At 35.1% G+C, this 25,560-nt stretch overlaps 1 protein-coding gene across 1 annotated transcript in view; it reads left to right on the top strand.

The window, feature by feature from the left end:
- The window catches only part of ALMS1 (ALMS1 centrosome and basal body associated protein), a 215,606-nt gene that overhangs the window by 120,912 nt on the left and 69,134 nt on the right, over window positions 1-25,560 (top strand). Inside the window, exons 13-14 of the mRNA XM_035700716.2 lie at window positions 7,383-7,624; window positions 11,135-11,260. Of these exons, the coding sequence (XP_035556609.1) occupies window positions 7,383-7,624; window positions 11,135-11,260 (368 nt within the window). The remainder of the gene's footprint in view (window positions 1-7,382; window positions 7,625-11,134; window positions 11,261-25,560) is intronic.

Raw genomic sequence — 25,560 nt, 5'->3', positions numbered from 1 at the left:
CCTTCTTTAACCCCTAGAAACCAGTGATCTGTTTCTCTACTGTATGATTTTATCATTTTGAGAATGTTCTATAAATGGAATCATGTAGCATGTAACCTTTGGGATTGACTCTTTTTACTCAGCCTAATGATCTGAAGATACATCGGAGTTCTTGTATGTATCCATAGGTCTTTCTTTTTATTGCTAAGTAGTACTCCAGTGTTTAAATATATCACAGTTATCCTGTAGAAGGACATTTAGGTTGTTGCTAATTTTTGCTATTACTAATATAGCTGCTGATAACATTCATTTACTTATTTTTACATTAACATAAGTTTTATTTTTCTAGGACAATGATTTTCAAACGGTTGATTTTGTTTTTTGTTTTTTGTTTTTTTCTTTTTAAAGATTTTATTTGTTTATTCATGAGACAGAGAGAGAGAGAGGCAGAGACACAGGCAGAGGGAGAAACAGGCTCGATGCAGGGAGCCCGACATGGGACTGGATCCCAGGTCTCCAGGATCAGCCCTGGGCCGAAGGTGGTGCTAAACCGCTGAGCCACCCGGGCTGCCCAAACGGGTGATTTTGGCCCCAGGATGATATTTGGCTATAACAGATGATAGACATTTTTGGTTGTCACAACTAGCAAAGAATTTTCTATTGGCATCAGAACTGCTGATGAATATCCTGGAATACACAGTACTACACACAAAGAAGTATTTGGTTCAAAATGTCAGTAGTGCCAAGGTTGAGAATCTCTACTCTAGGAATTGCCCTGATTGTTGGGTTGTATAGTAAATATGTGTATATTTTATAAGAAACTGCCAAACTTTTTCACAGTGGTTGTATCATTTTACATTTCTACTAGCAAAGTATGAGGGATCCAGTTTCTCTACATCTTTATCAACATATGATATTCTAAATATTTTTTATTTTAGCTAAAGTATAAAGGGGTGTTCTTTATCATTCTAATTTGCATTTCCCTAAATAGCTAATAATGATGAATACTTTTTCATGTGCCGTATATTTTCTTTGATAAAGTATGTGTTCAAGTTGGTTTTCCAGTTTTTTGGAAGATTTTATTTATTAGAGAAAGAGCAAGAGAGCGAGTGTGTGTGTGTGTGTGTGTGTGTGTGTGCGTGCACATGAGCAGAGGGAGGGGCAAAGGAAGAGGGAGAAGCAGACTCTGCTGAGCAGGGAAGCCCAACCGAGGCTCCATCCCAGGACCCCAGGATCACAACCTGAGTCAAAGATACCTAAGTGACAGAGCCACCCAGGCGCCCCTCAAGTTGTTTTGCCATTTTCTAATTGTACTGTTTATTTTAACTGTTGAATATAGAGTTTTTATCTCTTCTGGATACATGTTTTTTTTTGTTGTTGTTGTTGGATATGAGTGTAAATATTTTACGTCTTAAAAAATCATTTTCTTATTGTGTTCAGTGTTACTATTGCAATTTGTTTTCATTCTGAAAATGCCACTGATTTGATGGCCAGTGACAGCCCTTTCAAGCTGTCTTCTGCATCCATTTTACATGTCTCAATTATCTTTTGAATGTGTCTTTGCTTTCTGGCATAAGAAGATATTTCAGACCCTTCTAGTTTTCCATCCTCTGGAATTGGCCATTTCTCCAAGGAGCTTGATTTCTTCAAGGAGATATTTTGAAGCCAAGATTTGAGCAGGATGTGTACACATTGCTTTTGGGTTGCTCCAAGCCCTTTTAGTGGCAATGTGTAGACACACAAACATACACACACACACATACATTTACATTTATTTCTTCGGTATATATTAAAAAGCACAAGCTCACACCGATATTTGCAGTTCTGATTGTATTTCATTTTACTTTTTTCTTCTTTCTGTTTTTGTAATTCCCATATCCAATAGTGAGAACCCTTACTTCCAATATGTTTTATGTATTTATTTATTTGATCAATCTCCCATTGTATAACTAATATCCATCTCTCTTGCCATCCTCTCCCCAGCCAGGATTCTGACTTACCACTTAGATTCTGACTCTCCATTCAGGCTACCTTTCTGTGTGGGTGTGCTTCTCCCCTAGCTTGGGCTTTGACACTCCACGCTAGACTACCCCTCAACATGGATGACCTCCCTGCAACTTGTTCTCTGACTTACCGCCCCCAACGCCTATCAGAATGCTTATCCGATTCATGTAGGCTCTTTCTTACCTACTTGAGGCTCTTACTTTTCTGGACTGCCTTTCAAATGGGCATCTTCTTCATCCTACTTAGGCTTTTAATTTTTTACAATGGTCCTCTGTGCTTGGATGCCTTTATCCTGTTCAGGATCTGACTCAAGATGGTAGGTTACCCTATGTAGATACCCTCCTTACCCTGGCTCTACCATCTCAAGTCAGCCTGCCTTCCCTTACCCTGCTTGATCTCTGACTCACCAAATTGGGCCACCTTTAGTCCCTGGATGCCACCCTCCTCAGGAGAATCTGACTTCCCAGTCCAGGCTGCCTCTCTATGAAGATGTTTTCTACACTCTAGTCCAGATCTTCCACTCTTTGTCAGGCTGCCCCACTCTAGAGACACCTTCCTCATTCTGCTTGGTATCAATCCACATGCCAAGCTGGACCTTCCTTTCCATTGAAACCTTCCTTATCCTGATCAGGCTCTGGTATTTTATATATGGCCACACCTCCACAGATTCTCTCCTTGCCCTGATTGGATTATGATATCCTGTGTTAGGCTACTCTTTGTTGGGCACTCTCCTCACTCATGAGACTCTTACCTTACTCTGGGGTACTGTTACCTTACCCTGTATAGGTGCCTACCTTATTCTCTCCATCCAAGGCAAAAATAAAAAGACAGGAGGAGGAAAAGGAGAAATGATGCTTTTTTTTAAATTACCATTTCCTTGGTATATCTTTTTCAATCCTTTTACTTTCAGTGTATCACCTTATGCTAAAGTGTATCTCTTGTGAATAGCATATGATTTGGTTTTATTATTTTTATCCTGTTAATATTTGCATTTTAATTCAGATATTTAGATCATTGATATTTAGTATAATTATTGAGATGATTGTTTTAAGGTTTTCCATTTTGCATTTATTTCTATTTGTTTTCCCTGTCCTTTATTATTTTAATTGATTATTTTTATTTCATACTATTTCCTTTGTTGGATTTTTTTATTATACATACTTGTATTATTCTTTTAATGATTATCCCAGAGGTTATACTTCCTTGACTTACAATTCATTTTAAATTAATATTCTTTCTACTTTATGAGCAATGAAGACTTATTTATTTATTATTTTTTATTTAGGGAGAGAGAATGTGCCTGAACCCAGGTGGAGAAGATAGAGGGAGAGGGAGAGAGAGAATCTTAAGCAGGCTCCTTTGCTCAGCATGGACCCCAATTCAGAGCTTGATCTCACAACCCTAAGATCATGACCTGAGCTGAAATCAAGAGTTGGCCACTCAACTGACTGAGCCACCCAGGTGTCCCAAACAATGAAGACTCTTAGAATAGTTTAGCTCCATTTGTCTGCTCCTGCTTTTGTGAATGTATTTATTTTCTACCTTTTTATAAATCACCACAAGACATTGTTGTTGCCTATTTATTTCATTTGTGGTTGCCTATTTATTTCATTTCATATGAAATATAGAATATACAAGTATATATAAAAAGGTATTTGTGTATGTGTATATATGTATCTGTGTATATTATACACACTCCTTGAATGTATATTATCCACACATACATATACACACAGACACAGATTTTAGGTGCCTTCATTCTTTCCTATAGTTCTGTACTATGTTAGATTGTTTTATGTGAGCCTAAAAAATTATTAGTATTTCCTGAGGTCTACTGGGATTTGTTCTTTCTTTTTTTTTCCTGCATTGATTGCAAAAAGTAGATTCTCATTTTTATTGAGATTCCCTTTGTTTTTATCTATTATCTCCCATATTTTGATCTCTTAATATATTCACAATCATTTTCAAGTCCTTTCTGCACTAATTCCAATATCTGAATTCTCTGTAAAACAATTTTCTTGTCTGTTTTTTCTCTCAACTTTTACTTTTTTCTGCTTGACAAATTTTGTAATTTTTGATTATGTACTGGATATTGTAAATTTAAAAAAATCATAGGGACTGAGGATGCTGTTATTTTCCAACCAGAGGATTTGCCCTTTCCTCAGTTAATCATATAAAGTAGCTGATCACTTCAGTCATGTCAGGAATTTTAGTAGGTCAGCAATAGAGTGGAGCTGTAGTGAACTAATTAATTAAACTTCTGATTTTTTCTGATTTGTGGCCTCCCTGGATTTTTGCTTTAAGCCTGACAGATCTTGGATTCTTCAGTAAGTAAATACAGTGAGATATTCAGTTTAGTCTTTCAGATATTTGAGTTCAGCTCTTTCAGCTCTCAGCCCTTGCAGCTTTAGAATAATTTAAAATTTTTTTAAAAAGGGGGAAAAAAGTATCAGAAAAAAAAAGTATGGCAAATGTAAGAGGAGCCCAAGTATGTATTCACTATAGTTATACTTTCTTAATGGAAATTTGTTGCATAAGGACTCAAATATTGCAAGTGATTTCACTTTTCCTGGCTCAGCCCAAGTGCTTCTTGGGGATGGCACTACTGGTTTTTTTTTTTTATTGTGAGTCTGGAGTATGTCCTCTGCTTTAAAAGTTTTCTCCCTCAGGCAGTAGTTATTTAGCTTCCTGCCTTTTTTTTTTTTTTTTTTTTTTTTTTTTTTTTGGCTTTCTCCCTTATTGAGTTTCAAAATTTGGTAAATGTCTTGAGGAGGAGACCTGAGGTTATGGGCCCCTCTGTCTAATGGGACTTGATTTGTTATCAGTGCCATGAATTGTGAAGGAGACTTCACTCTGCTTTTCCGACTCAGTTCTTCATTCTCCTATACTGTCCTGATACTAAGAAAATGTCCTGTGGGGAGAATTGGCTTGGCATTCTGCTAGATTTCACTCCATCATGTCAGCCCATGATTTCATCAAAAGCTCTGGTGATTTCTCTTTCCCAGTGGTGTATGTCTGCCTACACTCAGTCCCTGACCATAATCTCCAAAATGCCCCTCTCTAGCATATTAGATGATACTGTTTCTTCATTGCTTCCATAGCTCTGTAATTTCTTTTAACTCTGATTTTTATAATTTATTTAATTTTATTTGCTTGTTGCAGCAGGAATGATGATGACCTATGGTGACGTACTACCTCCTACCTGGAAGTGGAAGTCCTATTGAGATTACCTTTAATTTTAATGATTACTAGCTTCCTACTTAGAGTTCTTACATTTTTTATTACATTTACTATTAGGTATTTGATGTTTGTGATCATATTATAAATGGCATATTTTTAGCCAAAAAAGGTAGTGGATTTTTAAAAATTTTTATATCATATCTGGCAAGTTTCCTAAAAACTTATTTATATTCTAATGAGCTATGTTTAGATTGTTTTGGATTTTCTTTGTACTTAATTATATCAAATATGAACAGGACAATATTTCTACCTTTCTACCTCTTGTTTCTTTTTCCTGACTGCTAAATACCATTTAAGACCTTAACTAAAGTTGAACAGAAATGGTAAGAATTGGCATCCTTATTTTGTTACTAATCTCACAGTGAACATTTTCTGTGTTTCAGTATAAATAAGATGGATGGTCACTGTAAAGTTTTTTGTGGTTTCCCATTGCTGTGAGTTTTCATCTACGTAATTACTGAGTTTTATCAAATGCTTTATTTGACTATGCTTAATATGTTTTCTCCTTTATTTTATTGGTATAGTGAATCATATTGATTGACTTTTGAGTGTTAACTCACCTTGCATTCCAGGAGTAAACCATCTTGGTAGGAATTCACATACATACAACATTTCGTTTTGGATTTTGTTTAGGATTCTTGCTTTCATATTCATAAAGGAGATGGTCTATCTTCTTTTCTCCTAATTGTCTTTTTTAGTTAGTTAATAGTAGGCAGAGGGTAGAAATTCAAAAGTTCTTCTGTTTTATGATATAACTGTTACTCTAAAATAATGTTACTCTATTTAAAAAATAACCTTTTATTATATTTTATTTTTATTTTATTTATTTGAGAGAGAGTAAGTGTGTGAGCAGGGGGAGGGGCAGATGGAGAGAGAGAGAGAGAATCTCAAGCAAAGTTCAAGCCTATGACCTGAGCCCGAATTGAGTCACATGCTTAAATAACTGAGCCATCCAGATACCTCAGTAACTTCTTATTTTTGAGTAATTTTAGATCTACAGAAAAGATACAAAAATAATACAGTTCCCTATACCCATCTCCCTGCTTGTCCTGTTAACATCTACATTACCATAGTGTACATTTGTCAAAATTAAGAAGCCAACATCTGTATGTTACTATTAATTACACTCCAGATTTTATTTATGTTTCACATTTTTTCCACCAATAGCCTTTTTTTTGTTCCAAGACCCAATATATATCACCATTCCCTTTAGTTAGCTGTCAGGTCTCTTTAATATCCTCTTATCAGTGATAGTTAATTCCTCATTCCTTCCTTGTTTTTCATGATTTTGACAGTTTTGAGGAATATTGGTCAGATATTCTGTTGAATGTCCCTCAGTCTGGGTTTGACTGATGTTTTTCTCGTGACTGACTGGAATTATGGATTTTGGCAAAGAATATCATAAAAAGGAAATCCCCACCTCTTTATATCATAGCAGAGATTATGTGACATCCACATGACAACATTGGTGATGTGAACCTTCATCACTTGAATAATATAGTGTTTGCTATGTTTCTCCACTGTAACGTTACTATTTAATCCCTCTTTATTTCTCTGTTCTTTGGAATCTAGTTAAAAAGTCCAGCCCATACTCAAGGGAAAAGGGATTAATCTTCACCTCCTTGAATGGGGAGTTATCACATATTTTTTGGAATTCTTTTGTAAACAAGATTTGTCTCCTTTCATTTTTTATTTATTCAATCATTTATTCTGTTTTACTATCGTCTGAAATCTTAATATATGATTATAGTCTTACAAACCTCTGGTTCTTCCCACTGACAACTTTTTGAGGCAAGTCTTCATTTCTTATCTACTTTTGTACACTCTATGCATTTAGCATAGTCCCTTAATTTATAGTAGGCTTCTAGTAGTTTCTTAAAAATGATTATATTTTTTACTTCCAACTGAAAAGTACCATTTCCTCAACAAAATTTATACTAACATTCTGAATTGAAATTTCAAGTAGATTTTAAAATGAATAAACTCCTGCATGATTGCAGTATAATAAGTATTTAAGATAGCAAAGGGTACTGCAGAAATAACCATTTGAGATTGATGTATCTCCACAAAATATTCCTTGAAGCTACCTTTGGAAAGAGATTACAGTATTTGATAAGCCATGGATATGACCTGTTGTGTCTTTTTTCTTTTTTGTTCAGATCATCAGAGGGGATTAAGGCCCCATTTTCTGCCTTCCCTGGAAAATTGTCATCTGATGCAGTCACTCAGATAACAACAGAAAGTCCAGGAAAAACCATGTTTTCATCTGAGATTTTTATTAATACCAAAGATCGTGGACTTGCAATTTCAGAGCCCAGTACCCAGAAGCTGGGCAAAGGTCCTGTGAAGTTTGCCTCATCATCTTCAGTCCAGCAGATTACTCATCCTCATGGCACAGATGGTGAGAGAATGTGATTACATTTTAGATCATATTACCAACTTTTATATGTAATGATCTCAGAAATTTGTGAGGAGGTCTTTCTAGTCAGAAAACCTAATTTTAATTTTAAACATTAGGATCCACATGATTCTATCTATGTTTTTGTATACATAGCTAAGAAAGGAATGTGATCATGTTTTTTATTTAATTTCTAGTGGAGTTAACAATTTATGTGGAACTCATGCTTGTGTTTGACCTATTTTTATCTTATAATACTTAATGAATTAGTTCTTGAAAACTTAAAGACTATGGAGGTCTGGTTTTAGGTGGGCAGGTGAATTATTGTTATCTTGTATTATATTAAATGTTACATATTGTAAGAAATAGATGCAAAATTATGTAATTGTGCAAACATGATACCAGTCTGTTTCTTGCTTATAAAACCATGACCCAAGGACCCAGGCAGACTGAAGCTCTCCTGTCTTCAAAACACAGAATCCACAATTACTTCCGATTCACCATCACAGTCAACTAGAAGGGACAAAAAAAAGTATAGAGAAGCACACGTGCTAGGCCTAGAAGTGGTTCAGATCACTTTCTATTAGCTAGGAAATGGTTTAGCTGTGATTTTAAGAATAAAGAAGTAGATTTTTATGAATAACTAGCAGTCTCTACCCTAAGATCTACATTTAGAGTGTTCCTATGCTATTGTGACAGTTGTATTTCAATTGTGCTTATACTATGTAACATTCAAAATAGAGCATGTTATTTTCTTTTTCAGAACAGTAACAGGAAAATTAATAATTAAGTTCCCATTCCTTCCTCAAATGAGAGTGGGAACTTTAAATTACTAATTTTAAAGAATTTAATAGTTTGCACAAGTCTACTCAAAATATTATTTTCAGTTTTCCTCCTTATGCAAAAAAAGGTTATCTGTCTTTAGGTAAAGACGGGATATACCTACATATATAAAGAAAATTTCTTGGTTCAGCATTTAACTTTGACTGAATTTAATTAGTTTATTTGTTTATCCTTTTTTTTTTTTTAAGATTTTATTTATTTATTCATGAGAGACACACAGAGAGAGAGGCAGAGACACAGGCAGAGGGAGAAGTAGACTCCATGCAGGGAACCCGATGTGGGACTCGATCCTAGGACTCCAGGACCACACCCTGGACCGAAGGCAGTTGCTAAACCGCTGAGCCACCCAGGCATCCCCTGAATGAATTTAATTTAAACGAATACATTTGTATGTTAAGATGGTTATAATTCTTATACATTTTTATGGTGAAATTAAAAAAACCCAAATCTAAAGTTCACAAGTATCACAAAGAACATCTTTATATGTCAGTTACCTAGTGCCATACTGATACTGTAAAACCACCTCAAAAATCTCAGTGCTTTGTGAAAACAGACGTTTGCCTTTTTTCACTCAGGGGTTTTGTTGGTCATTTGGAGTTGGGCTGTTTTATATGCCTTGTTCTGATGCCACCCAGATGTCCCAAAATATTATTATTATTTTTTAAGATTTTATTTATTTATTCATGAGAGACACAGAGAGAAAGAGGCAGAGACGTAGGCAGAGGGAGAAGCAGGCTCCATGCAGGGAGCCCGATGTGGGACTTGATCCCGGACTCCAGGATCATGCCCTGAGCCAAAGGCAGCTGCTCAACCACTGAGCCACCCAGATGTACCCCAAAATATTATTTTTAATACTGTGTATTAAAAAGTAAAATTTTGTGATTTTTTTTGTATGAAAACATTTTAACTAACAAAGAATAGTAAGTTAAACACATGACTGTTCAATACTCAGAATTAACAAATTCAGACTAATATACTATATGTATATATTTGGTTCTATTTCAAAAGTTTTATAAATTTTTCAAAAGTTTATAAATTTTATAGTTGTTTTCTTTCTCTAGTCTTCTTTTTTTCCTTTCCCAAGAATAGTATTTGCTGTGTAGTCACTTCTTCCCCCATAGGAGTCAGTCCAAAGTAACTTTAGTATTGCATCTAAACATAAAGTTGTAAAGAATTTTGAAAAGCCATTTATCTGTTTCAGAATTCTCTATTTCTATATGTCAGCCATTCTTGCTCTGTGGGTCCATTGTAATTCTGCTCAATTATTATTGTTTTTTTTTGCAGCCTTTCAATTAAGTGGTAAATTTAACCAATACTATCAAGCTTAATATACAACTGGTAGAGGAAGAAAATTAATAAATCAATATTCTAACAATGACTACTATATGACCAAAAAGAACTGAAGGCTGCACCCTATTTTTTTTGTTGTTTAAAATTTCCCCTTGTATACACTTACTACTTTGAAACAGACATTTTAGAAAATATTTTAGCAGCTAGTATTTTTTAAAACAAACTATAAATGATATATTTTTTTCACTCTCTAGTCAGAGAATTTACCTGAGGTGGGGCAGCAGGGAAAATGGATATGCTATAAACAGGAAAATCTTTATTCACTGAATTCTTTATAATTGAAAATTTAACTCTGCTTTAAATTTTCAACATTATGAGAAGGGTTAAATACATTTAATCTATAGTAAAGCCCTATAAAATGTAAAGACAGGAAATAAAATGAATGTTTTGTTATAAATGCAAAGTAGAAACACTGAATTCCATACTATACATAGCATATGTAGACAGCTATGTAAACACATAAGCCAGAGGGAAAGGACACATAGGAAATATATTAAAATATTAATAATAGTTATCTTCGAGTGGTAAGACTATCTTTTTTACTTTTATGTATTTCTTTTTTTTTAATATTGAGGATAATTAGCATGTCTACATAATTGAGTATTTTAACTTCTAAGTATGATATATCCATTTTTCTATTTTTTTTAATTTTACTCATCAACATTTTGCAGTTTTCAGTAAAGAAATCTTTCCTTACATGTACTCATTAGGTATTTGATATATTTTTTATTTGTTTCATGACATTGTAAACGGTATTTTTTCCTATGTGGTTTTTGCTGGTGTGTAGAAATATATATTAGCATGGAATAGATTGCTAAAAAACTCACCTCAGTGAGGCCTACCCTACCATCTGTTTAAATGGCATCCTGCCCCGATTTCTCCAATAGTTTTACTAATACCCCTCAGCACATTCTAATTGTCTTTTTCATATAATTGTGACTTATTAAAATACTAATTTATTCATTTAATATGTTAGTTGTTTCCTGTATACCTCCTTCCTCTAGAATGCTAGCTCTTCTTAAAGGCAGGGATATTTTTCTATTTTAGTTCACTGATATATCCCAAGAATCTTTTTTTTTTTTATTTCGAAGTTTATTTATTTATTTACTTTATTTATTTATTTAAGTAATCTCCACATTTCCAATAGCTCGAACTTACAACGCCAAGATCAAGTTACATGTTCTTCTAATTCAATCAGCCAGGCACCCTGATATATTCCAAGAATCTTACACATTGCTTGGCACATGAAAGGCACTCAATATTTATTTAGTGAATTAATAAATGTTTTATTATTAATTGTTCTGATTTTTATCTCCTTAGCCCAGCCTTCACTGTTGCCGTATAAACCTCCTGGTAGTACAAAGATGTACTATGTTCCAGAATTAAGACAAATTCCTCCATCTTTGGATTCCAAATCAGACACTACCGTTGAGAGCTCACACTCAGGTACTCTGCATAAATTATTCAGAATTTTATTTTTTGAAATTTTATTTGTGAATTGGCTGGTTGATTCTAGAAGGACATAATAAAAGCTCAGTGATATTTAATCCTTCAGTAAAGTATGGATCCACTCATGCCTCAGTCTCTGGTTCAGAAAAGTGAGTTTTTTGGCAAGATGTATTATGTATATGTAAACATTTAATAAGTATTTAATGAAGAAAATTATATGGATAATGGTTTAGATTAGTGGACTCCATTTTAGACAAAGGTTTCCAAGTTTTTTCTGTTCACAGTGCCTATGGAGTTTTTTCTCCTCATTATGTAGAATACATAAAAACACAAGAAGTGTTTTTTCAAACAGCTGTAAGTTATTAAGATATAAATACTTATTGTTTTGATCTAACAACTTAATGCTTTTAGTTTTGGGTTTTGAAAGAAAATATCTTACTTTGTTCATAACTAACCATAGTTACTTACTAATGAGATCTGTGCAGGTGTTAAAGCACTTCTCAAACTCTGAGATGAAATTTTACACAACCGCAGTTATTTGCAGCTTTTACTGTAGAAACTGTCAAAAATCTAGCTTTGCAAAGATACAGAAGCTTTGAATGTGGCATTATCTCATATTGAAACTTTAAACTACTCTGAGCTAGTAGCTTGTATACTGTATAATAGATACCAATTATCACTGTTGTTTCCTTAGAATTTTTAAATATCCCACCGCACCCTATGAGATCACCACAGGAGAAGTGCAGATTTAGAAAATGATATAGCACCCCATACAGGAACTGAATAAATATTTCCTGTGGGGATTTTAAGATAAGAATACTGACTTGGTATGGTGTCAGGTTTTGATTTTTGGGATAACATTTTGAGTGGTCCACAAGAGACGACTTGGTTCAGTTTAGATATGAATTTATTTTTCATTATTTGTCAATAGACATCTTTATATGTGTAGAAATTGCACACAAACAACAAATTTTACCTAGTTTTAGGCAGATTTTTTTTTTTAACTTTAAGAGGACCAGACAAGTATCTAATGGTAATAACTAAGAGTGCCTGGTATAACTGCTTCTAATTCCCCACTAGGATGCTACTGGAAAAAAAAAAAAAAAAAAGAACCATAAAAATGCTCAATTCTAGAATTAATTATTAAGTCTATAACCAGGAACTAAAATAAATATCCACTATGTGCAAGGCTATGATTTTAAAAACAAATTAATGGGGATTTATTACTGGGTTGCAAAAGTGGTTCAGTATTTACAAATGAATCAGTGAGATGCAGCACATTAAGAAAACAACAGAACGATGTGATCATTTTCAATAGATGTAGAGAAAACATTTGATAATGTACAGCATCCATTCATGTTAAAAACAAAGTGGGTTTAGAGGGAATATACCTCAACATAATAAAGGACATTAAAAAACCCACAGCTAAGATCATCCTAAATGGGGAAAAGCTTTTCCTCTGGGGTCAGAAACAAGATAGGGATGTCCCACTCTCCCCAATTTAATTCAGCATAGTACTGGAAGTCCTAGCCACAGCAATCAGACAACTAAAAGACATAAAAACCATCCAAATTGGCAAAGAAGCAAAACTTTCACTAAAACAATAAGATACCTTGGAATCAACCTAACCAAAGAGTTGAAAGACTTGTACTCTGAAAAATATAAAACACCAGTGAAAGAAATTGAAGATGACACAAAGAAATGGAAAGCTGTTCCATGCTCATGGATTGGAAGAATAAATGTTATTAAAATGTCTATACTACCCAAAGCTGAAAACTTGTATGGAACCACAAAAAAAACCCAAAATAGCCAAAGCAACCTTGCAAAAGAAAAAGTTAGACACATCACAATTCCAGACTTCAAGTTATATTACAAAACTATAAAAATCAAAACAGTATGGTATTGGCACAAAAATAGCCACAGAAATCAATGGAACAAAATAGAAAACCCAGAAATGAACCCTTAATTACATGGTCACTTAATCTTTGACAAAGCAGGAAAGAATATCCAATGAGAGAAAGACAATCTTTTCAATAAATGATGTTGGGTACACTGGGCAACAACATGCAAAAGAATGAAACTGAACACTTTCTTAAACCATATACAAAAATAAATTCAAAATAGGTTAAAGACCTAAATGTGAGACATAAAAACCTAGAAATCCTAAAAGGGAACATAGACAGTAATTTTTTTCACATCAGCCATACCACCTTCTCTCTGTATATGTGTTCTGAAGCAAGGGAAGCAAAATAAAAAATAAGTTATTAAGACTATATCAAAATAAAAAACTTCTGCACAGGGAGGGAATCAAATCACCAAAACTAAAAGGCGACCTATGGAACAGAAGAAGATATTTGCAAATGACATATCTGATAAAGGGTTAGTATCAGAAATATATAAAGAACTCATAAAACAACACTCCAAAAATGAATAGTCACAATTAAATTGGGCAAAAGACATGAATAGACATTTTTTCAAAGAAGTAAATGCAGGTGGTCAACAGATATATGAAAAGATGCTCAACATCACTAATCATCAGGGAAATACAAATCAAAACTATAATGAGAGATCACACTTTGTCAGAATAGCTAAAATAACAACACAAGAAAAACCTACTCTGTGTTTAGCTTGGTGGTTGGTCCTTGGGTTACAACTGTGAATTAGAGATATGAGTACTTTCTGGAAGCTTATGGTCTAATGGAGTAAAAGACAGATAAACAGGCAATTACAGTACATGCTGTGATGAGGGAAGTAAAAAAGGGTATGGGGGCATATAGGAGAGATACTTAATCTGGAACAGAGGGTACCAGTGAAGGCTCCTTGAAGGAATGAAATGGCAAAGAGATAGGATATGGTATAGGTGGAATTAAAGCCAAGGAACTGTGGGTTTTCTGACCCTGGATTGAAGGAAAAACACACATTTGGGAAACATAAAATTGAGCATAGCTTGAGATGACATGAAAAGGCATTTTTTTCCCAAGGAGGCATACAAATGGCCAACAGACCTATGAAAAAATGCTCCACATTACTCGGCATCAGGGAAATACAAATCAAAACCATAATGAGATACCACCTCACACCTGTCAGAATGGCTAAAATTAGCAACTCAGAAAACAACAGATGTTGGTGAAGATGTAGAGAAAGGGAAGCACTTTGGTGGGAATGCAAACTGGTGCAGCCACTTTGGTAAGCTGAATGGAGCTTCATCAAAAAGTTAAAAATACTGAAGATCACAGATCATCTGAGAACCCCAAGAGGAAGAATTCCAAGACACCTGTTAGATTCTGAGGTTCCGTGTAGCAGAGAGAGCTTTTGGGAAATAAATGAGAGTTTAAATAAAGGAAACAAGTATACTGGTAAAAAATACAACTGCCCTGTGATCCAGCATTCACACTACTCAGTATTTACCCAAAGAATACAAAAATACTAACTTAAAGGGTTTCATGCACCCAGGTATTTATAGCAGCAGTATCTACAATAGCCAAATTAGGGAAACAGCCCAAGTGTCCATCAATTGATGAACAGGTAAAGAAGAGGTGATATAGAGATGCCTGGGTGCATAGTCATGATCTTGGGGTCCTGGGAGGAAGCCCCATGCTGGGCTCCCTGCTCAGCAAGGAGTCTGCTCCTCCCTCTCCCTCTGCCCTTCTCCCCACTTGTGCTCTCTCAAATAAATAAAATCTTTTTTTAAAAAGAAAAGAACTGATACACACACACACAATGGAACATTACTTAGCCATAAAAAGGAATGAAATCTTGCCATTTGCAACAACATGGATGGAGCTAGAGAGTATTATGCTAAGCAAAATAAGTGAGAAAAACAAACTTCAAAAAATAAAATAAAAACACACTTAATGGGGCAGCCTGGGTGGCTCAGTGGTTTAGCACCGCCTTCAGCCCAGGGCGTGACCCTGGAGACCCAGGATCGAGTCCCACGTCAGGCTCCCTGCATGGAGCCTGCTTCTCCCTCTGCCTGTGTTTCTGGCTCTCTCTCTGTGTGTCTCACGAATAAACATATAAAATCTTAAAACACACACACATACTCTTAATGGAAAAAACATATACACAAACATTTAATGGCTACCAGATAGAAAACAATTGAGTAAGAAAACTTTAATCACTCTTTCACTCTCAGCCCCCAGTAGGAAAAAGTGATCACTTTTTAACTTTCAATCCCTGGTTCAGAAGACAGAAAGAATGTGTATACCAGTAAAATACCTGATCAGATATCTCAATACTTTTTGAGGCCTCCAGTGTCCTGCTATATGTCTGTGTCCCTAAGTCTTTCATCTGGCTGAAGACATTAATTTTGAGAAGAATTGGACAGTGATGGGAGGTGAAAATAATTCAGGGATTGTACATTGCATCCTGAGAAAAATTGTCCCTGTAAATAGAGTACATCAATGTATTGGTGAATATATCGATAAGACAGAGATCCAGATTATTTATTTATTTATTTATTTATTTATTTATTTATATTTGTATATATTTTTTCACCCTTTAGATTGTAGTTTTCATGTTCTCTGAGTGGGGGAGTTGACAATAGGAAAATCCTCTCTTAAACTAGTAGAGCTACTCTAGATGAAAGCCTAGGAATTGTTCTAATAGCTGTTGTCAATTAATATGTCATGCATCTTTAGATAATGAGAAGAATCCAGTTAGTGTTTGGGGCCAAGGGCAAGTCATATACCACTGGTTGCAAATATTTGGACCAAATAGATTTTTCCTTAACTGAGAATGGATAAACATTTGAATTAATGAAATCTGTAAAATATAAACAAGGCAAAGGTAACAGCCCCCCAGAAAGAGATGGGTTAGAATTTACTTATTATGCCTAGTAACATTCTTAAGTAGAACAAGATCCTATGTATATTAGACAGTAATTTCTGAGATGTCTTTTTTGGTAAGTCATTTTATACCTCATACCAGTACTCATTATAGACATTCAAATACTTACACATTAATAATCACTGTATAGTTGCAAAAAGCCATGGGGAGAAAACTAGCTGGGATCTTTTAAAGAAAGTGGAGTTACAGCAGAGAAAATGGTGTAGTAAAGACCTAAGAATTCACCCCTTGATAGAAGCAACAAAAACAATTGGCAAAACTTCAGAAAATGTATCCAAAACTCTGGAGATTAACCAAAGGTTTATAGCAACCCAATGAACATTTATTTAAGAGAAATGGCTAAATCTTGCTAAGAACAATAAGCTTTGTGGCATTTAACTTCCACTAGTCCCATCTCTATACTCAGCTCAGTAATAACCTTGAAAAATATCAGCCTGCTTTCCCAGGACTGGAGGGAGTAAAACAGGGCCACACTTGTTTCAAACTTCATTCCCCCCAAATTGTCAGTATTTGATCTGTCTGGTAGTTCCCTGGAAGATGCCATTCAAGAAACTTGTCTTTATTTAATCTCACTCAGAGCTATCCAGTGTTAAAAGTCTGAGTGTGTGTGTGTGTGTGTATGTGTGTAGTTGTGTGTAGGTGAACATGGGGTGTTTTTCAAGAACATTTACAGGCAAGTGTTTTAATGTTATAATGCTGAAATGATAGATAACAATTGAGGCAAACAATAGACTAACCCAAAGCTTAAAGGTAAATCCACGGAAGATGTCCATAGATGTATTGAAAAACTTTGACCTATTCCTGGGGCTCCAGAAGACTGTTTACATGCATATAGGCCTATGTTATTCTCAGGAAAGACCCGAAAATGCCACACCCTTTATCTCTGGTTGTGCTTGAGTCTCTGTGCAAGAAGAAAAGGAAGGCTAAGGCAGAGTTGACAACTGCCTGGCTGAAAGTTGAAGGCATGCCCTGATATGCAGGCAAAGCCCCTTTGTTAATCTTCCAGATTTACTTGTCTTAGGTGTTTAAGGAAATCTTTGTTTAGGCATTAACTGACCACTAAACTACTTGAATTAGAAACTTCAGTAGATTTTATAGAATACATTCAAAGAAGTTACTTAAAAAAAAAAAAACAACATAAAGCAAGAACAGCAAACTTTGAGGAGTGGATGGAATCTGATTTCTGAAATTACCATATCTTGTTATTTAGGATGCTAACTTTTCAACAAAAAATTACAAGCTACAAAATTAAAAACCAAAAAATGTGGTTCATACACAAGAAAATGGCAGTTTAGGAATTGTCTCTGGGGAATACTAGATGTTGGACTCACTACACAAAGACTTAATTAGCTATTTTAAATAATATTCAAAGAACTGAATGAAACCATATCTAAAGAACTAAAGAAGGGTACCTGAGTGGTTCAGTTAGTTAAGGGTCCGACTCTTGATTTTGGCTCAAGTTGTGTTCTCAGGGTCATGAGATCAAGCCCAGCATAAGTCTCTGCATTGGGTGGGGAGCCTGCTTAAGATTCTGTCTCTCCTTCTCCCTCTCCCTTTGCTCCCTACCCCAGCTCCTGTGCTTGCTCACGTGCTCACTCTCTCAAAAAATAAATTAGTAAAAATAACTGAAATAGAATGGTGTCTTAACAAAATAGAGAATATCAATGAAAAAAGTATCTTAACCAAATAGTATCAATGAAAATAGAGTCTTAACCAAATAGAGAATATCAATGAAAAGTTAATTACAAAAAGACATCCAAATAGAAATTTGGGAGTTGGAAAGCACAATAAATAGAATTTAAAATTCACTAGGAAAGCTCAGGATCAGATTTGAGCAGGCAGAAGAATCAGCGAACTTGAAGATATGCCAATTGACATTATTCAGTATGAAAAACACAAAAGCACAGAATTTCAAAATCCCATGGGATACCATCAGGAGTACTGTTTTACAAACAGGATGGGAATTTAGAAGGAGAGACAATGAGACTGAAAAAATATTTGGAGAAGTAATGACCAAAAACTTCCCAAATGTATGGTTACTATTAATCTATATATCTGATAAGCTGAAGGAAACTGAAACAGGATAAACTTAAAGAGATCCATAATTAGACACATCATAATTAAACTGTTAAAAGACAAAGATAATGTTGAAACCAGCAAGAGAGAAGTAATTCATTTTGGGAAAGGGATTCTCAATAAGATTAATAGCTGATATCTCATCAGAAACTTTGGAGGCCAAAGACATTGCAATGATGTATTCAAAGAGCTGAAAGAAAAATTATGAACCAATATGTCTGTATCTAGCAGAACTACCCTTCAAAAATGAAGGAGAAAATAAGACATTCTCAGATAGTTTATTGCTACCAAACTGACCTATGGGAAATACTAAAGGGATTCTTCAGGATGAAATGAGTGGACACTACCAGTAACTTGAATCCATGTTAAAAAAAATAAACAGCACTGGTAAAGATAACTACACAGGTAAATATTAAAAAAAACAAACAGCATAAATGTGTCTTTGTAATTCTATTTTCTTTCATTCGACTTTAAAGACAAATAGGTAAAAACAATAATAAATCCCTTGTACAAAAATGTATAAAGATAGAACTTGTGAAAATAATAGCATAAAGAGGGGAGGAGACAGGTTTTTGTATACTGTTGAAATTGGTATTCAAATAGATTGTTAATTTATATTAAAATGTGAATGGTAATATCCAAACAACTACTAAGAAAATAACTTAAAAATATATAGTAAAAGACTCACCATAGGAATTAAAATGCTCTACTAGTAAATATTTATTTAACACAATATTATTTAATACAGTAATATTTATTTAATAAATATTTATTTAATATTTATTAGTAGAGGAATCAAAGAACAAAAAAGACAGTACTAGAGAAGTACAAAAACAGAAGAGCTAAACACATTATGTGTTACTATATTAAATGTAAATGAGTTATGCTCCCATTAAAAAGGCAGATTGACAAGGTAGATAAAAAGACATGGTCCAACTGTATGCTTTCTACAAAAAAAAAGTTTCTTTAGTTTCAAAGACAAGCTGATGAGAGTTAAAGGATCTAAAAGGATATGCCATGTAAACAGTAACCAAAGAAGACTAGAATGTTATTAGACACAATAGACTTTAAGATTTATTAGTAAAGATGAAGGTCATTTTGTAATGATTAAAGTGTCAATTGATGAGGAAAATAATTATAAATATATACGCACCTAACAACAGCGTCCTGAATACATAAAGAAAACTGACAAATATTTTTAAATGACACTTTTAAAGAGAGAATTACACAATTCAAACCAGTAGTAAAGGTCACATATTATATAATACCATTTATATGAAATGTCCAGAACAAGCAAATCCATATAGACAAAAAGTAGATCACTGATTGCCAGCAGCTGTTGGGGAGAAGGAAATGGAGTGATTGCTTATATATGTATAGAGTTTCTTTTTGTGGGTGACAAGAATGTCCTGGAATTAAATAGCAGTAGTGGTTATAAATATACTAAAAAGTACTCATTTGTACACTTATTAAATTGATGGATTTTATGTTATTTGAATTACATTTCAATTTTTAAGAAGGGAGGGACCAGGGACCTTCCAGGAGGATGGCAGAGTAGGAGACTTCTACTCACCTCATCCCACGGATACACCAGATAATACATCAGTGTAAATAATCCAGGAAATAACCCAAACACAGAGCAGACTCTCCACAGCCAATCATAGAAGAAGCCACATGAAAAATGTTAGGAATGGCAAAGACTCAGCCAGGAGCTAAGCTTACCCATAAGACTGACTGTCGGAGGAAGGGACACCACAAGCATGGAGAAGGGAGAGGAGCAGACCCCACACCAGGCACCAGGCATGGGGGACCCACACAGGGAAGATAAATCCCCATAACATTTGGCTTAAAACTTCTTGGGTTTTTATAATCACTGTGGCTTAACACAAGGAATTTTAAAAATAATCAGGCTCTAATCCGGGATAGCCAGAGGGCAATAGAAAACTCAGTTCCCGCTTTTAAATGAACAGCACAACAGCCCTTCTGAGATACAGTATAGAAGCAGTAGGGGGAAAAAAAAAAAAAGAAGAAGCAGTAGGGAGAAATGCCTGGAGGTTTTATTAATCTCAGGTGTGCAGTAGGAACAAGGATCTGTAGATTTCTCCAAGAACAAAAGAGCCAGTGCCATTTTTCTTCCTCTTCCTCACCCCCAATCCTAGATACATGCATGTTTGCTGGAGGAAGCACACTCTTCACCTAGCTTTGTTAATAAGATGCCCCACTCTCATGTACCCCTGTGGGTTTGTGCCATCCAAACTGCTCTCGGCAGTTCTCCAAAAGGCTCCGGGTCTTCTCCCACAAGCATACCAGCGCATACCAGCTTTGCTAACAGTGTGCCCTGCCCCCACATTCAGATTTGCTCCTTCTGACCCATATTGGCAAGAATCCATCCAAAGTGTCACCAGAAGCAAGACATTGTGCAAGTAGCCCCAACAGTGACCAGGACCACTCCAAGGTGACCTGAGTAGAGATGAAGATAAATACACATAATAAGAGTTCAGCTGTGGCCTGGGAGCAGATATCTGGCAATGCTCACCAACAAAAGCCTCTCAGAAAACACAGGGAAAGCACCATGCAACTACAGCTCTAACAAACCTCTAGTCTTACCCAGTTCAACCACAAGGTAGCCCCAGACTGACCCACTACAGGCAAAGAGACCCATTGTAGCTGACTGGACTAAAGGCAAACGTGGCTTAACCACAGTAGTAGGACACATGCAGGAGATACCCCTGAAGCACCCAGTTTCCGGTGAATAGGGACATTGCATTGCATGGCACTACAGGACCTCTTCTTCATAAGGCCACTACTTTGAAGAACAGGAGATGTAGCTGACTTTTCTAACACAGAGAAACACAGAAAAAATGAGATAGAGGACTATGTCCCAAATCAAAGAATAGGATAAAATCACAGCAAGAGGGGATCCCTGGGTGGCTTAGCGGTTTAATGCCTGCCTTTGGCCCAGGGCACGATCCTGGAGTCCCAGGATCGAGTACCGGGTCGGGCTCCCGGCATGGAGCCTGCTTCTCCCTCCTCCTGTGTCTCTGCCTCTGTCTCTCTCTCTCTCTCTCTCTCTCTCTCTCTCTGTCTATCATAAACAAATAAATAAATCTTAAGAAAAAAATCACAGCAAGAGAGCTAAACAAAATGGAGATAAGCAGTATGCATGATAGAAAATGTAAAGTAATGGTAATAAAGATATTCGCTGGACTTGAGAAAAGAGTGGCAGATCTCAATGAGATCCTCAACAAAGAAAATATAAAAAGGAATCGATCATTGATGAAGAACTCAATAACTGAAATTTAAAATACACCGGAGAGAATACATAGTAGACTAGAGAACACAGAAGAATTGATCAGTGAGCTAGAAGACAGAGTAATAGAAAGCAATCAAGCTGAACAGGATATAGGAAAAAAAGTCAATGAGAATAGGCTAGGGGAACCTAGTGATGCTATTAAGCATAATAACATTCACATTACATTATAGGGCTCCCAGAGGGAGGAGAAAGGGAGCAGAAAATTTATTCAAAGAATTAATGGCTGAAAACTTCTCGAATCTGGGGAAGAAAACAGAAATCCAGATCCTAAATGTAAGAAATAACAAAATAGGTATTTATTGGGGAAATTATATAATTCAAAAACTTATGGACCCAAGGACATATTTGTTAAGCAATATGACAGCAAAGAGACATTTTCACAAATGCACAGGAACTTGAAAACATACTCTGCCTTCATACTTTCTGTTTAATTAAGTTTAAAATTTTAATTCCAAAAAAAAAATATTTTAATTCCAGTGTAACAAATACTACAGATTTAAGAAGACTGAAATATACCAAGTGTATTTTCTAACTATGATGATAAAAAAACTAAAGATCAACAATAAACCTGGAAAATCTACAATGTAAATATTTAATATGTAAATATTAACACACTACTGCACAAGCAGTGAGCCAAATAAATCAAATGGCAAATCAAAGTATGTCTCAAAACAAAAGAAAAAGACAATATTCCAAAACCTAAGGGAGGTTGCAAAAGCAGATGTTAGAGTGAAATTTATGCCATAAATGTATTAAGGGAAAAAGTTCAAATAACATTACACCTCAAGAAACTGGAAAAAAAGAAAAAATGTAGCTGCAATTTAGTAAAGGAAGGAAAGAACAAAGAAAAATAAGAAATAAGTAAAATAGAGACCAGAGTAAACAATAGCATAACATTGAAAGTAATGACCATATTTTAAAAAAGAAAAGCCAAACAACAAAATTGACAAGCTTGGGATCCCTGGGTGGCGCAGTGGTTTGGCGCCTGCCTTTGGCCCAGGGCGCGATCCTGGAGATCCGGGATCGAATCCCACGTCGGGCTCCCGGTGCATGGAGCCTGCTTCTCCCTCTGCCTGTGTCTCTGCCTCATTCTCTCTCTCTCTCTGTGACTATCACAAATAAATAAAAATTAAAAAAAAAAAATTAAAAAAAAAAAAAACAAAAACAAAATTGACAAGCTTTAACTATATCAACTCAGCAAAGAAAGACTCAAAAACCAAGATAAGAAATGGAAGAGAAAATAATACAGCAGATAACCACAGAAATACAGTTTGAAAACAGATTATTATAAACAGTTATATACAAACAAATCAGATAACTTAGAAAACAAAACCAGGTAGTTCCTAAAAATGCACAAATTACCAAGATTGCATCATGAATCTTGAATCCAAGAAGTAGGAAATTTCTTAGACTAATAACAAGAATGAAAGTTACATTAGGAATAAAAAAAATCTCCCCTCACAGAAAAGCCCAAGACTACCTGGTTTCATTGGTGAATTCTGCCAAACATTTAAAAAAATAATTAATGACAATCTTCATCAAAATCTTTTAAAAATGGAGTAGAGGGAACACATTCAAAGTCATTCCATGAAGCCAGTACTACCCTAATACCAAAGCAGGATAAAAACAATCTAAGAATAAAAAATTCTAGTTTGTCCATTTAAGTAGTCCTGCTCCAGCTTTCTTTTGACATCCATTTGCTTGGTAAAGTTTTCTCCAGCCCCTTACTTTCATTCAGCAGCTGTCTTTAGGTCTAAAATGAGTCTCTTCGTAGGTAACCGTCATACTTACTTGAAAAATTAATTTGAAGATTCACCCAGCTGAAGAGGTGGGTTAAAATGAAGTGTTCCAGAAAGAGTAATGAAGCAGTGCTAAAGGTGACCAGTGGTGAACTTTGAATCCAGTTTAACAGAACATTCGTCTAAATAGAAATTGTAGTTATAAGGTGAACAAAAATGTCAGAAGTTAATTTTAGGATGAAAAGCATGAAAACAAAAGCCAATTTACTTGTATTCTCTGTGTTTAATAGAAAAGACAAAGAGGATTTATTTTATTCATGGTTTGGTAATCAAATAGGTTGTTAAAGTTCTTATAAAACTAATATGTTATCAAAAGCACAGGAAACAAAAGAAAAATTGGAATTTATGAAAAGTTAAAACTTACATATCAAAAAAACTATCAACAGACTAAAGATAATTCACAGAATTATAACAAAATGCAAATCATATCTGATAAGGGATTAATATTCAGAATGTATGAAGAACTCTTACAACTCAACAACAAGAGTCTAATTTTAAAATGGGCACGGGATCTGAATAGACATTTTTCCAAGAAAGATACACAAATGTCCAAAAAGAACATTAAAAGGTGCTGTACATCATTAGTCATGAAGGAAATGCAAATTGAAACCACAGTGAGATACCACTCCATATCCATTAGGATGGCTGTTATAAAACAGAAAATAACAAGGGTTGGTATAGGTATGGAGAAATTGCAACCCTTGTGTATTACTGGAGGGAATTTAAAAGGATGTAGCTACTACAGAGAGCCGGCATAGTGGTTACTGAAAAAAAGTAAACATACAGGGGTATCTGGACTCAGTCAGTTAAGCATTGGACTCTTGATTTCAGCTCAGGTCATGAGATCAAGTGTCAGTTGGGCTCGGTGCTGGGCATGGAGCCTGCTTAAGATTCTCTCCCTCTCCCTCTGTACCTCTGCACCCTTCCACTGTACACACACACACACTCTCTTAAAAAAAAAAAAAGTTAAACATAGAATTACTATATGATCTAACATATACCCAAAAGAATTAAAAGCAAGGATTTGAACAGATATTTGTATGCTCATGTTCGTAGCAACATTATTTACAATAGTGAAAAAGCAAATAGAACTCAATGTCTATCAGCTGATGAATAAATACATAAAATGTGATACATATATGCAGTGAAATATTATTCAGCCTTAAAAAGTGAAATTTGGCACGTGCTACATTGCTGATGAACCCTGAAGATTTTGTGCTAAGTGAAATAAGCTGGTCACAAAGGGACAAATATTCTAAGATTTCACTTGTATGAGGTACCTGGAGTAGTCAAATTCATAGAGACAAAGTAGAACAGTGGTTACCAAGGGTTGAACGGGAGGAGAAAAAGGGAGTTATGTGTAATAGGTAGTTTCGGTTTGTGAAAATGTGTGAATTCTGGAGATATGTGATATGATGGTTGCACATCAGTGTGAATGTACTTAAAGCCACTGAACTGTATACTTAAAAATGGCTAGAAGGGGAAATTATATGTATATTTTACCACAATAAAAAAAAATGCTACCAGAAAAACCCTAAGAGAATTTTAAAACTTGATAACTATCTTGCAAAATAAAAGTGCAAGTGTTGTGGACACCTGGCTGGCTCAGTTGGTAAAGCATACAACTCTTGATCTTGGGGTTGTGGGTTCAAGTTCCATGTTGAATGTAGAGATTACTTAAAAATAAAATCTTTAAAAAAAAAAGTTCAAGGGATCCCTGGGTGGCGCAGCAGTTTGGCGCCTGCCTTTGGCCCAGGGCACGATCCTGGAGACCCGGGATCGAATCCCACGTTGGGCTCCCGGTGCATAGAGCCTGCTTCTCCCTCTGCCTGTGTCTCTGCCTCTCTCTCTCTCTGTGTGACTATCATAAATAAATTTTTTTAAAAATTAAAAAAAAAAGTTCAAGAGTTGTATGCAGTCTGTATACTCAACATATTATCATTATGGAATTTGAAATGGGTGATGGGAAACCTCTGTTCTCAAAGTTTACTATCTTCATTTGCCTTTTATAATAGTTTAAGCATCTTATCTTGATTCCCTGAGAATTATTCTAGAGTTTGTTTTTTTTTTTTTTTTTTTTTTTAATTCTAGAGTTAAAATGTCTTATTGTTACAACATGGCCTCTAAACACAAGCCAGGTACTTCATGAGGTGCTCAGAAGTAGGCACAGTGATTTGTTGCAAGCCAGAGGGAAAAAGTGCACTCTGGTGTATTAGTTGATCTGACAGGATGTCAATTTCAACATGGTCCCTTCTTAAGGA

Source organism: Canis lupus, chromosome 17 (assembly GCF_003254725.2).
Source record: "Canis lupus dingo isolate Sandy chromosome 17, ASM325472v2, whole genome shotgun sequence".
Lineage (NCBI taxonomy): Eukaryota > Metazoa > Chordata > Mammalia > Carnivora > Canidae > Canis > Canis lupus.
Note: the sequence above shows the minus strand (reverse complement) of the source record. Positions and strands in the feature narration are given on the sequence as shown.